The sequence below is a fragment of the Mastacembelus armatus genome, chromosome 13 (genome assembly GCF_900324485.2).
Source record: "Mastacembelus armatus chromosome 13, fMasArm1.2, whole genome shotgun sequence".
Taxonomy (NCBI): domain Eukaryota; kingdom Metazoa; phylum Chordata; class Actinopteri; order Synbranchiformes; family Mastacembelidae; genus Mastacembelus; species Mastacembelus armatus.
Genome location: NC_046645.1, coordinates 8,127,192 through 8,147,789, shown reverse-complemented (window position 1 = coordinate 8,147,789; position 20,598 = coordinate 8,127,192). Strand labels below are relative to the sequence as shown.

At 38.5% G+C, this 20,598-nt stretch overlaps 1 protein-coding gene across 1 annotated transcript; it reads left to right on the top strand.

Annotated features, from left to right (window-relative positions):
- Window positions 1–691: 691 nt before the first annotated feature.
- gosr1 (golgi SNAP receptor complex member 1) lies at window positions 692–20,282 on the top strand. The gene is made up of 9 exons (XM_026328595.2): window positions 692–744; window positions 1,605–1,716; window positions 2,377–2,464; window positions 2,771–2,878; window positions 2,989–3,080; window positions 7,052–7,126; window positions 13,643–13,672; window positions 16,508–16,590; window positions 16,871–20,282. Exons 1-9 carry the CDS (start codon window positions 711–713, stop codon window positions 16,993–16,995), a joined length of 747 nt encoding a protein of 248 aa, XP_026184380.1. The 5' UTR covers window positions 692–710; the 3' UTR covers window positions 16,996–20,282.
- The last annotated feature ends 316 nt before the right edge of the window (window positions 20,283–20,598 follow it).

The following is a 20,598-nucleotide window of genomic DNA, read 5'->3' as shown; positions in this document are numbered from 1 at the left end:
AAAGGATACCATAATATACTAATATAAGGATACTATAATATACTGTTAAACATTGGTTCTTTCACCTTGAACCGTTTTTGTGTTGGTTGGCAGGATGCAAGTTTATATTTTTACAATTTGACATGGTAAATAGCTCTGTAGTTGCAGATGTAAATAGAAAGTGATAAAGCAGGTAATGAATACATATCAGTATTTAGTGATTTGTGCAGTACTGAACAGAATATGAAGTCGGGGAGCAGACTTTGAAGACCAGAAACCAGACAGTTTTCAGGGTATTACAGGCAGGTATAGTCCTGTGAATAAAGCAAAATAAAGTCCCCAGTGCTGTGTTGAAGTTTGTGTTTTCCCCTTAGTACCTTCACCTGAACCTCACCTCATCCTAGGGAACATATTCTTTATACAGCACTGTCATTTCCTTCACCAAAAGCCGATTGGAGTAGTTCTGTAATACGGTGGAGGCCCTACATGCCCAGTAGGTGCCGCTGTTTTTCTTTTCTGTTACTCTTTACAACAAAGGAGGTCCAATATTTATACAAAAACAAACAATTTGTTCGAGCCCTGTTGTTCTTCACATTTTCAATGAAGTCGCCGGGCCAAAGGAGACACATTATGGTGAGCTATCAGTGGGGGGCAGTAACACGCTTAGTGAGGTTAAAACAACCGGAAATACAGTAGAAGAAGAAGAAGAAGACGGACGTAGAACAACAAAGATGGCAGGAATAGGAAGCAGCAATTATTGGGAAGGTAAGAGAGAAGAATTCACACTAAATTGTATTTCCGACAACACCTGACAGTTGCTAGACTTTTGATAATATTGATAATGAACAACCTTCTAACCAGTGCCCTCGCCTGCACGTTTGACTTTTACATAAACGTTTTAAAGACATATGGTGCCGGTACAACTAGTTAGCTAACACTTCACCGTGTAAGTTAGCGTCTCAGGCTTTATCAGCTGCTTGACCAGGCTGGTAGTTTTTACTAAAAGCTCTCTCTGTGTTTGCTGTATTACTGCAGCGCAAGGTAACATTACAGCAGCTGTCTAAGAGCAAACTTAACAAAACACATCTGGACACTTGGAGCTGGAAAATTAAAGAAACGGGTTTATCTTAAAAGCAGGAATATATATTTTTTCTCTTATGTTACTTTTCCTTTGTATATGTTAAGAAATATAAAATATATAAAGCAGCCACTGTGAATCTAAACTGAAGACTGCTTTTTTCCACAGTCTCTCACTAGTATGACATTTTTACTTAAGTTTTGATTTGTGGCGCATTACACTTGTCTCTATTTTTATTTTGTTCATTTTATATTTACAGTTTTTATTTTTATGTATTATATGTCTACAATGTTCTTTGATCATATGTTTCTCTTATGTTTTCTTTTTTCTTGCATTATGTCATTGAAGACAAAATCATCTTGAAGGTTGTAAAATGACTGCCCAATAAAAACTACTTTCCTATCTTCAGCTGTCATTCAGAGTAGCTACAGATACCACATTAATGTTGAATAAAAACTACAATACTTTCCACTGAAATATAGAGGAGTAGATGTGTAAAGTAGTGATTCTGTACTGAGTGTTAAAATGTTTTGTCTGGGTGTTACAGATCTGCGAAAGCAGGCCAGACAGTTGGAGAATGAACTTGACCTGAAGTTGGTTTCCTTCAGTAAACTGTGCACCAGCTACAGTGGTTCCAGGGAGGGACGTCGGGCAGACACGTAAGATTAAGTCTCATATCAGACCTGCGTTAACAACTGCCTAAAGCAGGGGTAGCAACCCTGTTCCTCCAGAGCTACTGCCCTGCTATTTTTCCAACTATAACTGGAATTTTTAATTAATTTCCAGCATTTTGTAAAGACCAAATTTAATAGTGTTCAAATATTAGTCAGTAATGAATATAGTTGTTATTTGGAGTTCTTATTAAGTAAGGAGTTTCCATCCTTTTGATTTTTGTTAGTTAAGGATGCATGTCTAATCCCTCTAGGAAGGGAATAAAACCATATGGGACATTTCCTAGATTTTATAATTTAATAATAAAAAAGATGGGTTCTTTGCAGTGGTCAGAGATTTTCAAAGTTTCTGTGAGCAATAACTTGAATCTGAGGTGTTGTTCACTAGCTAATCCTTAAAGGGATGTAAATGAAGAACTTCCCTAAGCACTACCTATATGCCCTTGTTTCCTTCTGTGAAAATATTTTGTTGCTATGTGTATCATTTATTCAGTGGTGCAGTTCAACTTAATACAGTTATATTCACCCATCCATATTCTATACTTCTTAGTCAGAGTGACAAGGGTCTGATATATAGAAATATTTTTATTACTTAAGCTTTAAGTTGACTTTCTAATTGTTCTTCATTATTTGTTTTTCCTCTTGAAGGTCAGACACCACCCCGCTGCTAAACAACTCTACCCAGGACAGGATGTTTGACACCATGTCAGTGGAAATTGAACAATTGCTGGCCAAAGTAAGTAAATACTCATAGGGCAGTGACTCATGAAAGCCAACAAAACAACTCTAGTAAGAACAGCTCTTGGTTTTTAATATTGTAATGTTTTGCAGTTAGGAACAAAAGTCTTGGGTGGACATAAATGTATTGAGTTACATCACAGAATAAATGATAAATGGAGCAATCTTATCCAACTGAAATCTCTTTAGCTTCTCTAAATTAATACCTTTTACGGATGTTGAGGGTTCTGCGGTGTGTTATTTGCTGATCCCCTTGTTTTTATGAGGATTTCTCATCCATATGTCCATTCGCTCTCTCCTTCAGCTGACTGCAGTGAATGACAAGATGGCGGAGTACACAAACACCCCAGGCACGGCTTCTCTCAATGCTGCACTCATGCACACACTCCAGAGACATAGAGACATCCTACAGGTTTGCCTCACTATTTCTGTGTTTATGTTGCATATACTGTGTCTCCTTATGGTACCTTTTGTTTTTCCTCCATTTGTATACGTTTTCACTTATATGTGTTGTCCACTCAGGATTACACTCATGAATTCCACAAAACCAAAGGCAACTTTGTGGCCATCCGGGAAAGAGAAGACCTGCTGGGGTCCGTCAGAAAAGACATTGAGTGAGTACCTAGTCCTGCCATGTTATGATTAATTGAGCCATGCAGCTGATATACCGGCTGTGGAGTAAAAACTGTCAGGCATTAGTCACCCTGCTGTAGACTTAATTCCTTAGAGCGATTCTTGAACCTTGACTTCCATTTGGCATAATGTTGAAAAATGTAGCCCATTAAAAAGTAACCAGATTCTCTGGCCTTGTATTGAGGAAGTGTGTCCTCTCCTCAGATTGGCTCCGTTTTGAATTAGTGTATTGAAATGAGATGGAGGCTCACCCAGACCATGATTCTCCCAGACCTTGTTTGTTTGTATTGGTTTATTGATCTGTAAGATGCAGCAGTGAGCATACCGTGAGCACTGCAGGATTCCCATTGATCCCCCTTCATCCATCTAGTGTGCAGGTAGTCTGTGACTGCCTCACACAAGAATCATACATGTACCATAGGCCTCAGGAATTTTACATAACTCTTGGATTAAACTCGTTACTTAATTTTATTCCTTCATTTCTCATTATAGTCTAGTGGTCAAATGTAATATTAATATCTGATCATATACTAGATGCATAGAAGTGATTGGCTTAATGTACTGGATCTTAAAACACATATCTGCAAAATCACCTCAGCAATGTAATTTTATTTTAAAACACGAGAACATATACAGTTAAAGGATATTGTAGCTTTTCACGTCACCTTTCCATTGAATCCCTTTTTAAACAGTGGGTTAGGTTTAGGGTTAGCAGCTGGATTAGCACTGCTGATTCAAAACCATGCATTGTCAAACACTTGATGAGATTACACATACAAGTGCAAAGGGTGATAGTGAAGAAAGCAGCTTCCCACTGCTCCTTTTCCTACACTGATGTCCGTGAAACACTAAAACCATTCCAGAAAATGCGTGCATGCGCTTCCTTTAGTTTGTGACCCATCTGTATTTTTTTTTTTTTTTATCAGTGCACAACCAACCCATTATCATCTAATTAAAACAGAGTGACACTGCACATAAGCAATCAAGATTTTAACTGTATGTCTACTCAATAATGTCCCTTGAGGTCTGCACTACAAGCAACAGTACACTCAGTTTTCTCATTAAATCAGATTGCTAGGAGTGCCACTGACCCTACTAATAGGCCCAGTGCTGCTGAATCTAATGCATAGAAATGAGCCAGAGTTGTTGACCCAGTGCTCAACCTAACGATGACTAATGTGCCCAGGGGCTGGTAATGAATGAGCCGCCTGAACCTACTGGTAGGGCAATTACAGCTGTTCCTGTTACGGCACAGTGCAATGCGATTTCAAGTCATGCTTTACATGAGGCTGGTTCTTTTGAGAAGCAGGTTGCCCCTGATCTCCCCCAGTGACTTTTGCTGGTGGGGCATGGGGACTTGAGAATACACAAAAGCCTCCATATCCTGGATAGCTGGAAGGCTAGCTTATTATTTTTCCAAGACTGTTGAACTGTCCTGACTATAATGCAGATAGTATGTAAGTGAGAATAACAAAACATTAAACTCCCTTGATAACACTAATGGAAATCTATTATTATTTTTAGAATGGCATACAGAGAGATCAGTTATGACAGCTTTCTCTAAGTTAATTGTTGTCCACAACAACAGAGATTTATTGTAAGAAAAATAAAGCTACAAAATTATTTTCACAAGTCAGAAATCTGAGCGGCATCTGAGCATTGTAACTTGGTGATTTAATCAAAATAAAAAGCGTAAGATAGGTCAGTCCTTGACTAGAACAGCACAGTCTTTTAATAATAATGAAAGTGTCCAGAGTCAGTTTTTGAAATGATTTGTAATTGTGATTTGGCACTATACTAATAAATTTGAATTGAATTGAAATATACCTTCTATATTGTGAGGAACTGTTTGCTGTGACTCAACCTTTTTCCCCTTTTGTCAGGTAGAGGGCAGTAGAGCTCTTGAACATGGAGTAAATTTTTATGCGTATGAGGGCTGTTTACACTGCACACACAAATAAATCCATACTGATTAAAGACGTGCACATTAATGCAGACACCTAAATGAACAACAGACCATTCTCTCGACCACAGTATCAGTTTCTTACAATGTTGTCAACAAATCGATTCTCACATTCATCCATAAGCATGCTTTTTTTATGTGCAGTAGTACCATTCAGAACAGCAGCATGGAGCAGAGCAAAGCACACTCCTGCTTTGATTGCAAATGTCAGCAACATAAATGACACCTTGCTTGTGATTTACATCGTTGGCCTTTTATAAAACTTTGCTGCGGTGATGAAGCTGGCATTCGGCCTACTGGTTGTGCAGCCATCTTGGGCTCATGGCAGCCACTGTGGAGTGTGCTGTGTGTGCACTGAATATAGTGTTTCCACTCACTGGCTTTGGATGGTGCATTAGGGATGAAGTAGGCACATTTGTTCTTGGACCGCTTACAGTGAGCTGGGTGGGGTAGGATGCTATACAGTATTATCTGTATGTATACTCTTATGTTACACAGTTACCCCTCCTCCCCTGCTCTTTATTGCGTTCTTCCCCAACAGGAGGGCGTGGCCATGTTAAATGATCAGAGACCCGGGAGAGCACAGCCAGTCAGCTGTTGAGTCATGCCGATAGCTAGAGTTGCATCAAGGGAAAGAGAAATGGTGTGATGTATTCGCTGTATGTAACAAGCTATCTATTAACTTTGACTGCTTTGGTGCCAGTTAGCTCAGTGAAAGAGCATACTGCTTCATTTCTGCGTTTTCATTAATCTGAGATTGTGTTGTGCTAGCTATATGAGGATAGAATCAGTTTTTAAAATTTTTTTATTTCAGAGATTACACATAGAGTAGTAAAATAATTAACTACAGGGAACAAAAGAGATTCTGAACCCATTCTTAACCATTTTTAACAATTTCTCATGTTCTCTATTAACAGAATTGTAATTTACAGCTGCTAAAATTCTTGAATGGAAGGTATATATTGGCTGGAGGAATAAATAGGCAGGAGAACAAGAAATATAACTCTGCTGGCAACTGATGGTGAGGATAAGGTCAGGCCAGGCAGCTCCTTTGGCCCAGTATGGCATTTTCAGATATGCTATGGCATGCTGAGCTGTGATTTTATGGAGTTCCATTGCTGCTTCATAGCAGGGGAAGTCCAGGCTGGCACTGTTAGGGCAGGATGACCATCTCTGCCCTAAGTCATGTTGTTGCTGTAAACTAATTAGCTCAACATGAGGTAACTCCGGTGACTTGAGAGAAACATTGTCCATGATGGAAGAGCCTGTGTGACATGAGGTGGTTTCTGGATAGCACTCTTATTGTCCTATGTTGTCTGACCTCCTCAGCTACAACTATACTAGTGCTGTATTTGTTGTGTTAAGTTACCACCAAGCTAATGCAAACCTGATATGTTCTGTTCCTGCTGCTTTACATTAAGGTTTCCACTAGTGAACCACAAGGAGGCTTTTACTCTAAAACATTGTACAGGGAATGTGGCATTGGCGCCAACTGCTCTTTGATTAAAAAGTGACCTTACACAGCAATTATGGCAGTGTCTTTTTTGTCCGTGGTTCAGATGACATATTCAGAAGTAACAGTAAACGAAGTAGCTGCAGTGAGCTAGTTAGTATATAGCTCCAGCTCTGTCTTTTACCGTCTGATTCTGAAACCCCCTGATAAGAATAGGTGAGAGTCAGTAGTACCAGACAAAATGTGAAAGCTACAGCTGATTGTCTGGTGCCATCTGTCGACTGTCACTTAACTGTCAGCTTGGTAAGTCAGGATCCAAGGATTTTATTTTCAAGTTTCCCAGGTTGTGAGGTCTAGGCCTTTTTTATCTTTGACTTAGATGAAATAACAGGACTTCTTCTTTCTTCCAGAAGACAATGGATGTGCTCTCATTTTTTTTTTCAAATACTGTGTCATATTACACAAGCAGCAAATATTGTTACTTAACCTTTTTGTATCTGTGTTGTTTTAGCGGTGTGTCTGTGTGCCTTTTTCAGGATGTACAAGAGTGGCTCTGGGGTCAACAACAGAAGAACAGAACTATTTCTAAAGGAGCATGAGCACCTGAGAAAGTAGGTTCCCAACACTTTTCTTTGCCATATTTGAAAAAAATTGAAGTAATCAAGAATCCATTTCTTTAATTCACTTTTTTAGGGATACCAGCTCAAAACAGACTTTAGCTGCACATTTTCCAGTTACTCACCCTTTCAACGCAAAGTAAAGCAATAGCCAGAATAGCTTCCAAGAAATCAAAGCTGCAATAACTCATGTTGATGGTGTAGCACAGCCTTTTCGTTGCTGTTGCTGATTTTTGCTTTTGAACTCTTGCACCCTTGGGTCTCTTTGCTTTTACTTTCTTACATCTCAAATGTTTTCATGAAGATGCATTCATTAATTTAGAGTTTGTCGAGTAATTTAAGAAAATGTAGACTGTATTTGAGTGCTTTTCTGGCTAGGTGAGACAAAAACTGTTAACTGTGCCTAATTAATGTACTATTAAAGAAAATATTGGCAAGAACAGGTTTAGATTTGAGTGCATGGGGACTTACACTTATTGTCTTATTATACCAAGTAAGCACTATTTAAAAAATCTTGCATCCTATCCTTGCATCTTAAAAGTTTGATGTACTTTTTATACTGACACCAAAGGTGAACCATGATCTGTCAGCAACCTGATTAGTGTCCTCCTGTCATTTGGCTGACTCTGAAGAACAGCAGAACAGCATGAAACATTAAACTTCATAAAACCTGTATGCATGTGCCGGTGTGTGAGAGGCACCCTGTGTGGAAAGTAAAATTGAATGTCAGCAAGGCACTCATACTCACACACTCTAACAAAACACAAATAAACCACAGAGGAGCTTTTAACATTGCCAGGCTGGAGGATCCCATCTGATAATTTGGTCATAGCCTACAAACACAAAGCAGTCTGATTGATTTTCTCTTTGGCTAAATGTTTGTTTCCTGTTTCAAGCTCTCAAAGGAATAATGCCTCAATTATTCCCCATCAAAGACCTCTTAACTCATTTCAAAACAGGTTTTACCTGCTCTGACATGCCATGGCTAATGTTTATCTCTCAATTTATAAAATGAAAAGGGGTTTTATATAGTGACTCACATACAAGAGGTGTACTCAACAACATTAACACCTTTTAAAATACAGTTCAGTTCATAGCATACACATACACACATAGATTACACCGAATTGTTAGGGAAGTATTTAACTATTTGTTAACACAGATGATCAAGAAAAGTAGAGGGCAGAGATATGGGTGGATCATTCCACAGAAAATGCACTTTTGCATCAGGCAGTGTATGTAGTCCATATATATAGAGAGAGTATAGAGATGCATGTATATATATTGATTTTTGTGTTATTTTCATTTTTTAAGGTCTGAGCAGTGTCAATTTTATGGCTAGAATTGTATTATAACATGTTTTCAATTGCATAAACATTTGAGTTTAATCTTATTAAGTACTGCTTTGGGTTGCCTTTGTCCCTATCCGTTTAACAGCATCTACTGTGGCATTAACACAACAAGGATCTGTAGTGTATGATGATACAGATCTGAACATGCAGAAAACTGTAGTTGCCCATTGCTGATGGTGGATACAATGTACATGGATACATATTAGAGTTAATCCAAAAGGTATTAAATAGGATTCATATTAGAGTGGCCTCATACTGTCAAGATAATATTCCTTAAAGAATTACTGGACAATTGTTGCCTGACAGATCCTGTCACAGTGTTGTTGAAGCAGTGAAATGTAGCAGAGTTTTACCTCCAACACTGTAAGTGTATCTGTAATCTGAGTTTATTTCATCAGCAGCAGTTCAACAAATGCTTTAATGGTGTACAGGATAAAAGAAAAGAAAGAATAACAAAAACAGGCCCTCTTTTTGTTATTCTTTGCCAACCTCATTATAAAATTTCTGTCTAGTATAAAGTAGAACATGGATCATTTTTTGGTAGCAAGACTCATTTTTTTATCCTATAAAATTGATTCTGATTATTTAAATGCAGTGTGGGTTCCAACTTTAACAGTAAAGTTCAGAAAAAGAGAGCACTGGGTGGATTGGTATGCCACTTTAATAGATACCCTGAGTACAGGTTCAGGACAGCAGTTTAAGAATAGGGTGATGTAGCTGCAGAATAACACTGCTGTCAAGCTTCTTTAGTGAGTTTAGGGTTGAGGCTATTTATCTATATATAATTATATGAATACTGATGATAAAATTATCTTATCTGAGAAATGTGCAATGATAACTGTGGTGCATTGTGCTCTACCTCCTCCACTCTCTTTCAGCCAGCTGCATTGGCAGCAGTCTCTTGTGCCAATCCAATACAGTTGATCGCGATATCGATAATGAAATTATCTTATTAAACTACAGCCCATATTATAGGGCCTCCCCAGACTATTGACAAAGGTGGAAGGGGAAAGAGGCAATTGGTAATGGGGATCAAGTTACCCCTGATTGATCCTATTAGTGCCATAAAACAGGAAAGAGGGCTGGAAGAGAAAAGGGCTAAAATGTATTAGTGGCCAGAGCAGTGGTCCGAAGTCTGCTCATACTTGATGGAGATGAAACATTTGAGTTCCAATAGTGTAACATTTTTCTCATGCTTGACACGGTCCGTTTCTGTTTTTCTTTTTTTCAAAAGGCATTTTCAAAGATGTATTAATGCATTACACGTCAGCTTACATGATCTGCTTGGATCTAGAACGATTTTCTGATTTTTAACATTCGCACCATGTTATAGAGAGCTCGCAGTGGAGGTCTAATTTGTGGTGCAGGTTGTAATAAAGCCCTGTTTTGTGCGATACACTCAAAAGAAGTAGTCTTTTCCAGTCAAAGCACTGTGGTGGGTGGATTGTTAGCCAGCCTGCATTCATTCTCAGCTGGACTTAATGAGACAGATATGTCTAGATTAATTTTTAAGATACTCTTCTCTTTTGCTGCTAGTAATGAACCCTATAGCTCTGCATTAGTCTGACCTGCTTTTATTTTAGGCTCGACATCTGCTGCTGTGGCACTGTGTAAATATGACATAAAATACAAAAGAATTTAAATTGATGCTGTTTAATTTTTTAGAGGTACTGTAAGTGGTGTTGATTATTTCTCAATCTGTTATTTTTTACCCTATCTCTTTCTTTATATTTGTATATCTGCTTTTCCATCTCTCTGTCTGTCATGAAGGGCAGTGTTCATGAATAAACTAAAAGGTGGGAGGCGCTGGTCCATTAAAAGTTCATGTTGAAACAGCTCTAATGGTAGCGGTTACACTGATAAAGACTTCCTGTCAAACAGACACAACAGTGGTGTCAGGCAATTTTGCACCTCACATTTAGACGTAGCTGCTTGAATCCGATAATGTGGTTGCTGTATTTTTTAAAAAATTTTTTTTAATTTGTCACAAAAAGTAAATAACTTGTTAAAAACTTATCTGGAAGTTCAGTTCTTTCTGTAACTTTCCTCTAGATGGTCTTTGCCCCCTTTTGGCCGTGCACATTCATATGGCGTAATAATATAGTCCCAGGCTAAGTGAGTCTTAGCCTCAGTTTATTGCGGACTACAGTAAATATGTGTCCTTTCTCATAAATTCACTTTTTCCCTTTGTCTCTGTATGCTAACTGGACTCTTTGACATCCTGGTACTATATGCTGCCTGTGGGTACTAAATGACTGAAATGCACAAATGATCAGCAAACCAGATTTTTATGAGAAAAATAATTTGGGTTCCCCTGTGATGGACTGGGGACCTGTCCAGGGTATATCCCTGCCTTTCACCCAAAAAGAGAGCTGGGATGGGCTCTAGCAGATCCTCGTGACCCTGGTTAAGGAATAAGCAGGTGTAGATAATGGATGGAGAACCCTGATGTTAAATATAACTGTAGCACTTCTCTACTGCATGTCAGTTTTCTTTCTACAAGGTCTTCAAATGCAATTTGCAAATATCAGTATATGAAAGAAGGTTTGTGGGTGTGTCATCATCTAACTCACTTTTTCATTGGCATTTTTAACATTTTTTTAATGCCACAGTGACCACCTGTCTTGCTTTCTTTCATTTTCTTTCTTTTCTGTTTTTCTTAGCCCTCAAGTTTGAGTCCCCTGCTTCTATTCTGCTTGGATTGTTTCCCATCTTAAGGAATTTGTTCTGAGCTGCCAGTTTCTTAATATGCTAATGTAATCAGTGGAGGAGAGCTCTGAGCATTCGCGATAAAGTGCTGTCCTGTTTTTTCTTGTGCACCAAAGCGTTAGAGACCCAAACAGTTCAGTTTAGAATCCGTTCAGGAGGTTTACCTAACAGGTATGAGCATTTTTAGGTCAGCTCGTTTCACTGTTTGCCTCCTTGTTAGTTATCAAGGTACAGTACATGGACCGTGGACAAAGTGCCATAACCATATTCACTTAGCTTATATTCAACACTCCATTATGGTCTATCAAAGCATGTTTTCCTGTAAAGACCTTATCAAGATTAAGATCATGTACCACTTAATGCTCTGTTGTGAAATTAGATGCCTTTTTCTATTTGATTACAGTGGGTTTGCAGATTGGTATTCACTGATTGTGCTGTTGATGCTTGGTGTTTTATTTGAACAGGGCGACAGTTTGTATCTGAGCAGCCAAATGCTCTGTGTTTGGACCAGGCAATGTGAGCTGAACTGTCACCCAAAAAGCAGAGGGTACTTAGTAGCTGTGGATACAGACAGCATGTATCCATTTATCTAGTGGACAAATACTAAACGAACTGCTGTAATTCTATTTTCATACGTGTATGAATGGTAAAAGAGAGTGCGGAAGCATGTGGTCAGGGCTGGTTGATACATACACTGGGAAAGGCAATTAGCTCGGAGCTAATGAGCAATTTAATGACTGCAACAAAACATGACTGACCAGGGGAAATGGAGAGAACTCACTCAAAGCTGCAACCACAGAAGGACACATATACATGAAGTGATGGCACATTCAACCTCGATGCTACTGTAGCAGCTTATTGATTGATATAGATTATGTTTACAGCAATTAAACTAGTGCATATTTACTAGTTGAGGCCAGTCCTGTTTGGCACACCAGAAGAGAGTCTGGTCCTAATATTGCAGGTCATTAGCAGGACTAATCTCAAGTGATTGCATCAGTATATAACTCACCCATCATGAGTGATCAGTTGGTCATTTCTTGATGAAGTATGTGACCTGAACGAGGTTTATAATCAAATTTAACCAAAACTGTATCTTTGAACGTCCTCTGACTACTCAGCATCAGTTACATGAAAACATTAAACAGCACATTTAGCACACATATGTGATAACAATGGATGTGTTCATTTAAAGTCTTGTGGTACTGTATGTTGCCACCTCATTCAAAAAGAAAACAGTTGTAAGGCAGAGAGAGGTCATCCCATTAATCTAATTTACTGTGTGGAGACTGGCACACTATCACACTTGTGATCAATAGAATGGACATGAAAAAGAACATTTTTCACATTGATATGATAAGAAGAGCCACTATAGTTTGGTTGGCAAATCTTGTTACAGTTGTCCAAAAAGAGTGGAAGTGGTAAAATAACAAGTTGTAGATAGAAATTGACAGAAAATTATAGACCAAGGTTATGAGCACAAGAACTGTGATTGAACACCAGACCAGAAGGGTGTGTTTAAAACACTTAGGTAATAACCTACAGGGAAGTCAAGTTAAGCCATAATGAGAAGGTTTAGGAGATGGTTATAGATTGGTAGATGTGTAGTGTGGATACATTTAAAGTAGGAATCTTTGAGTGACCTTTCCTCTCTTCTTGTAAGAAGAGCAGAGAAATGCTAAGAGCTTAACAGAAACTACATACTGGGCATGGCAATGAGAATGTGGAGCTATTGAATGGGTGTTGAACTAAATACCTTCCCTTGTGTTTGAGTTTTTTTTTTTTTTGGAAGATTATCCAAACAGATTGCAATTAAGCCCTAAACCACTGAGAGTATTGTTTTTTCTGAGCAATCTGAGACACACCACTGGTGTAAAAACATAAAGTGCATACATGCATGTGTCCGCATCTAACACTCCCTCTGCGATGTGCTTATGCAGAAGATTAATCTCCAGGATCTCTGAGGGGGTATTCTCTCTGGGTCTAGTTAGTCAAGACTCACCCACCAGACAATGAACTAGACAAATTGCAACCATCCTATTTCATGCAGAGGTTTAAGAGAAATGAATAGGTTGCACGTATTTGTTGACAGCTTTACTTTGAATTGAAATGTTTCTTGCGTACAAAAACAAATGCGTGTGTATCATTAAGAATTGACAGTAACACATACACAAAGACACATGTATGTGGGAGTGGATAGGACTGTGGACAAAGAAATCCAATCCCAAATAACCAAACATGTAATTCAGATTTAGGTCTAGGTCTGTTTCTCAGAAATCTAGCCCAGTCAGCTCTGTATTGTTCATTGCTGATGTAAAACTGAAACTGATAGCTGCCCCAACATCATTTGTTTATTGCCATTCTGTATTTTTGCTACACTGCTGCATGTCATTAACTAATTGGTCACTTCTTCTTTCTCTTTCCTCCTGTTCCCACCTCCTGCCAATAGTTCTGATCGACTGATGGATGACACAATAAGGTAAGACCTTCTGTCTGCACATATACATAGACTTCTTTTTGCAAGAAATGCTAAATACTTGGAGGGGGAAAGGAATAACACGACAGAAAATGTGATTCTGTGTCCATCCAGTTTTAGATCTGCAGTATGAGAAAATAAGCTGCACAAACCCTGAAAACAGTTTTTTGGTCCATATGTATCTTGTGTCAGTTTGGTATGATGAAATTTTCTATATGTCCTTGTAGCCATGGGCTTCAGGAGTCACTGTTATGGAGAACACAAGCTATCCTGCTTGAGCTCCTAATCAGAGGTGTAAAATAGTCTAAATGGTTCATTGTTTCCTGTTATTTGATCAATTTTCATCTCACTTCACAGCCCGGTGATAAATGTCAGGGGTCAAACCACAAACCACTATTTAAGTGCAGTCATTGAATCAATAATGTCTGTAGAGTTTACCTTTCCTCTAGTTGCCTAGTATCTCCATTTCTCTGGTTCATATCTTAAAAAAATCAGAAACAAAAGAGAAGGACGGGTTTTTACACAGAATCACTTTTCTGAATTGTACTGTATTGTGTACTGAATTTACATTGATTTTACAAGAAAGCTCTTAATGTATTCTGTTGTTCCTCATGAGGTTTCTGTCTTTCCCCATTTATTTATTTTTGAGGCACCCTGATAGCTTAATGGTTACAGTGGTGTATCATATACACATGCACAGTCCTTTGGCTGACATTTGTTGCAAATGACCCTCTTGCTTTATGTCTATGGCCTGCATTTCCTGTCCATGTGTTTGCAGCCCACTGGAAAATAAAGGCACAATGAATACCAAAAAAAACCAAACAAAAATAACGTGAATCTGATTTTATCTTTGGATAGAGGGCACCATTTATTGTGCAGTTTGTGAAGCCCTATGAGACAGATTTATGTTTGTGATTTTGGGTTATATAAATGAAATTTACATTTCCTGACATGTTACAGTACACCCCCCCCCCCCCCCCCCCCCACGCACACACACACACACTTCCAACATATCTGATTACTGACTGATTAAATACTGTGAATAAAGTTTTTATCTTCCAGCTCTGATTCTCATGAGCTAGTTAACATTGAGATAAAGACTTGCAGAGGTTGCTGGAGTCAGCAGAAGGATTTCTTCCTGACTGAGGAGAACATGATCCTCAAAACACTGCTCCAGGCCAAGACTGCGGACTGTCCCCTCAGCAGTCTCCAACCGCAGGAGATGACCTCACCCACCTGTGCTCACACACACAGTCTGGTTTCCTGGACTTCAGAGGACATTACAGTGATCTAGATTGTAGTCCTGGAGACTTGTCCTAACCTTAACCATAAGCACTACTTGCTTAACACTAAGTCTTTCTATAACCCTAACCTAAAACTTACCTTATACCAACTCATATCTAAAATATGATGATTTACATTGTTGGGACTTGCTTTTTGTCTCCAAAATAAAGGCGAGTCCCCACAATGTGGCTGTGTAAACAGATCTGTGTCCCCACAACATGACCATCACCAGCCCACACACACTCACGTATGTTTTCATTGCTTGTAAGGCCTTTGCCTTGATTTATATTAATTTACTGGAGACTAACCCTAACCTTAACCAAAACATCTACTGACCTAACACTTACCCTAATCCTAAAGCAAGTCGTTACCTCAAACTCAGTGATTTACATGGTTGGGACCGGCATTTGGTTATCCATAAGGGGGGCTGAGTCCTCATTTTGTAGGTGTCTAAACTGGTCGTGATCTCCAGAATGTCTTTTCTTTCTCACAACTTACAAACTAACTTCATGCCTGTTGCTCATCAACTTTACCAGATAAACAACGGTGGTGATTTCATGTTTCTTGTTTTGATCTGCCTCCTATGGGGCTCTGTCACTCTGGGGTGGGAGGAGTTTGTCCCCAGTGGCCAGTTCAGGAGTCACATAATGCCACTTGCGGTGAAAAAAAAAACTGTTGTACCGATTGTTGGTGGAGCTTATTAACAATGTACTTTTGTTTGTATATTAAACAGGAATATATAAAATGATTAAGTACCTAAATTAGTTAAAGGTTGTTATGGGTTCCTTCAAAAGCTTCTAACAAATGATGCACATATAATAAATGTGCTACATTCTAACTAATAAGTAAAGTAAGGACAGAAATGCAAAACTAGTTCTGAAATCATGTAAAAAGAGTTTATCCACCAGCTAGCACTGTCATGTTTATTTTTTAACTGTCTTCAATACCTTCAATGTTTGTGTATATCTTTGGGTCCAGATGAGATAGAAAACTATATAGACTGATGTTACAGCTGATTTCTGACAGCTCAGACACTCTGATCTTAGCAAAGAGGTGAAGGACTCAAAAGTGGGCTCAGTAGTTGCTATTGATTATTGTGTGTAACAGATGCCACTGAACGCAAACATAGAGCTGGGACTTTTCCTGCCAACTGCCCAGCTGCACTTCCCTGCTGTGAAAGTTGCTGAGGAATATAGAAGAAATACAATATCACATCAAAGACACACACACTGTAGACACCCATATAATGTGATAGGATGTTTCACCTCACTCCTTTGCATAGCATGGATGTTCCTACAGACACAGTCTTTTAATACTCATTTATAATTAATTACAGGAGGATATTAAAGTAATCAAACTATGTTCTACAGTCCCATATAGGACCAGTCTGCTTTCCTGCCCCCAAAAGTTGCTAGAAACCCCCTGGTGGAATTTGCTTTATAATATTCTTCTGTCTCATTTGCACTTGAAGGCCCTTTACACTACTAATGACTGCAACCCCATGACTGCGGTATTGTCACTTCTCAACTCATTCCTCTTTCTCGGCCCCTTTAGTATTGCCATGGCGACCAAGGAGAACATGACCTCCCAAAGGGGCATCCTGAAATCCATACAGAGCAGGGTCAACACACTGGCCAGTATCCTTTACGCTGCATATACACAGGGTTGTGTGTGAGGAACTGAATGGAAGAAAGCTAATTAAAAGATGAAGGGTTCTTGGTGTGAAATCACTACTAGTCCCTCAGCTGGGCCAACTTTCTATGAATGAAAGTGTATCCCCAGGCCCCTTTGTAAATCTCTTTCTGTGGTCCTGAAGGGCAAATGCAAATTGTTGTTTTTCTTTTTATTTATTTTAATCCCACTGAAAATTCAGGAATTGACATATTTTTAGGTTTCCTTAACTCTTGACTTTCTTAGACCGTTTTCCAACTATCAACAATCTCATCCAGCGTATCAACCTGCGGAAAAGAAGGGATTCGCTCATCCTTGGCACAGTGATCGGCATCTGCACCATTCTTCTTCTCCTCTATGCTTTTCACTAAAGGCCACATTTGGTGAAATCTTTAAAGGAGCGGGAGAGATCTGCTCTTTGTAGCATGAGAATTCCAGAAGGGACTGAACGTATGAACTGTGAGACCCTGGAGACTCTTTGGCAAAAGGACATTCAGTTGGTCCATTTCTGGGACAGGAACATATTTGTCCAACATGAACTACTGGACTTGTATTTAGCAATGGGACAGACAAAGGGCTGGTGGTTGTTTGCTTTGCATTCAACAAGAGAATGGACCAAATCTACATAACATACTAGATTTTTAAAAAAAAATGATACTGATTTGTCACTTGGAGGGAAACTGTGTTGTTCAATGTGTGGAAAGACTGAACTTTATCATTTTTTTTTCACAGATGTGAAGGTTTTTATTGGAACTGTCCTTTTTAATTGATGGAGTGGGACTGTTGGGTCACTGTAGGCTGTAAAATGTGAATTAATAAATTATTCATATCACCACGTGAAAAAGGTGTGTGACACTACTACATACTCAACATCTAGAAGATCATAATTTTTTTAATCATTTGACCTCTATTAAAGTGTATTGAACCTTCCTAGTTCAGTTCAGTTGCCTAAAGTGTGCTCTAGGTTTCTATAGAAGAAAACCTAAACCATGATGCTGCTTTGATGATTGGTGACTGAAAAAGTCAACCAGCTGCACTATTCCTGGTGTTTTCCACCTGATGTACCTGTTTGAGTCAGTCCAACTGAAGCGCAAATTGACATTTGTGTTTGAAGGTGGAAACTAAAGTATTTGTCAGAGGAGGGAACAATCTCAGGTTTAGACTTAGATTATAGTCTTAGCTTGTTCTTGAAGTTGTAGGAATGTGAAAGTAAGAAACAAACATCACTGTGTTTTTGTCTCACAGCTTCAGGCTGTTACTCGGTTGGAATCCAAATAAAATGAGCTCACATCAAGGGTCTGAAGAGGATAAAATTGGTTTCTTATCCTCATTCACCCATCTGATTTGTGAAAAACTAAAAGCACAAAAAGCTTGGCACTTTTTTGTTTTTGTGGATTGTTTATCTAATTTCTAATTCAAACCCAGTTTTCTTAACTTCATCACAGCTGTTGTTTTCTTGAAGAGGCACAACACACACACAGACCTATTCAGTTTCTTTTCTTTCCATTGTCTTAACTAAACTATCTTAAAAGTATTATCTTGTGTTCAGATCAAACCAGGATCCAGGATGTAACAAACACCATTTGATTAGATATTAAGGTCCCCTAAAGTTGTTATACATGGGCATGTTTAGATAAAATATGTCTAATCGTATTGTGCATTGTTGACAGATAGAATCCAAAGCACTATTGTAGGTATGTGGTCATTTTTGCTGTAATTTAAATGTGCAGAAAGTTACAGATTTACAGCCTTAGATATTATTTTTAGAATTGCTACAGCTGTTTTATGTTTGAGAGCCATCAATAGCCTTTTCTCCATTTTACAGCAGGCAGACAAGTGCTGCCATTGTTCCCTCAACATCTTCTTTCCTTTAGGAGGGAAGCCCTGTGCTAAAATCTAAATTTGGTCCAGACGTGTAGACGCTGTCAGTAGACTGCAGAGGTGCTGATGCATTCACCTCCTGAATATTTCAACTACTCAAACTGAACACCATCCAAGCAGAACTAAGCACCAGATCCTCTCACTTAGTAGGGTTGCACTTGAGTAATTTTGGGCAATTGTCTGTTTATGTAGAGCAGCTGAAATGCAAGATGATGATGAAAGTCTGGTCCTTTGTGTCTGTGAAGAAATCTGCCATTTTAAGCTGTGTTTTTATTTTTATTTTTTAAAACCACTGGATGCATCACTCTTCTGATGTCATATTGGCCTCTTTGAGTTGAGGAGTTTTTGGGGGCATTTTGAGTTTAAATTAAATAATCAAGTTCCCCTTTTTTTGGCAGTAAACACTCAAGATCTTGGGTCGGGGCAAAGATGTGTTTTTTGCTGTGTTTTCTGTAGAGAGACTGTGCTGACTTGACTCATTAAGCTGTTGCTCTGCACCGTGTGTAGGTGACGGGAGCTGGCTTTTTTAAAAAAATGAAAAATTAGCCTCAAATTCTTTGGTTTCCTTTACTTTCCTCAACCATTTGTTGTAACAGCCACGAAAAATGGTTTTGTGTACTCTGAAACAATTATAGTAACGGAATTTTGATGTATTAAAAGCAACAGCTGTACAATGCAGTATAATGCAATCTGATGCAGACTGCTGCCTTATCACAGAATTTAATCAGGCTTTGATTTGGTCCCGGTAAAAATGGAACATTACACATGAATTCAATCTTCACAAATGTAGTCTTTTATTCTATTGTACAGGTAGAGCTTTTTTTGTGCCCAGTCTGTGCACTTGAGAGATATTGCTTACTTAAATGATTTGATATTTCTGTTTCTTTTCTGGGCTGTTGCCATTTTGCATAATTGATGACTTTCTCCATACATTTTTTACAGCAGTTCAAAAAGTACACTCACTATCTGACACTCGCACAGATGCCAATGTTCGCCTGTTGGCTGTTCCAGCGTTTTGGACTACACACAGATATGTCAACAACTTGTGGTTGGTTGGCTGTAATATTTTTTGTGTGCATTCATGGTCCCTGGGGGATGATACTTCAATTGTTAATATTTTGTTTAATGTTTTCTTCCATGGGACCATATACATTTTAAACTCTGGTTCAAAACCAGATACATACAAAACAAATTACATTCCCTTTAGCCTCAGATCCACTTTGTATTTAGTGCTAATTGGCAAATGTAAAACATGCTAAACTACAATGGTTAACATGGCAAACACTATACCTGCCAAGCATCAACATGTTACCATTGCCACTGTATGAGTGTTACCAGGCTGATGTTAGCAGTGATCCTGACCCACTGCTCTGTCTAAGTGCAGACTCTCAGAGCTGCAGCACAGAGCTCATCTCACTCAGTATCATCAAAAGGCAAAACTTGGACCATGCATGGTAACATTTATTGCAGACATGCAAAATGTACACCACAAAGATGAAAACTGACACACATAATATATTGGAAAAGAAACACAGTAATGTGTAGAAATGAAATCAAAAGTTTTACTGACAGAGAAGTGCTTGTGAGATAGACAGTTGGCTACAGACTGCCAGCGTTAGAGATGGAAAATGTACATGTTTAGAGAATTGCATTAGATCAGAAACCTACAGTGGCCTACATCAGTGACAGATGACCTGCCATTTTGGCAACAATGTCATGTAATATATTTTCATTAGTTTGGTAGTAAACACCGGGGACATTTGGATTTTATTGGTTTTACATGTTTGAAAAAAGATATTTATGTACAACTATGAATTGGAATTAAATCGATAAAAAGCCATTTTACACAAAACATTGCACTGTGTTAGTTCTTGCAGCTTTACGTTGATGATGTTCAGTTAAAAACTTGGTAGAATCAAATTTAGCTGCATAAATATTCTCCCTCATCATTAGCTGGTGTTTTTTTTGTTTCACTTATGAGCCCTTTAGCAAATGACCATTGGAAATCAAGAAATTACATTTTTAAAATCAACTTAAAGGGATTAAGGCATTAATGCCCAGTGAAAAGCTGCGGTTTGAAATGATGCTACATG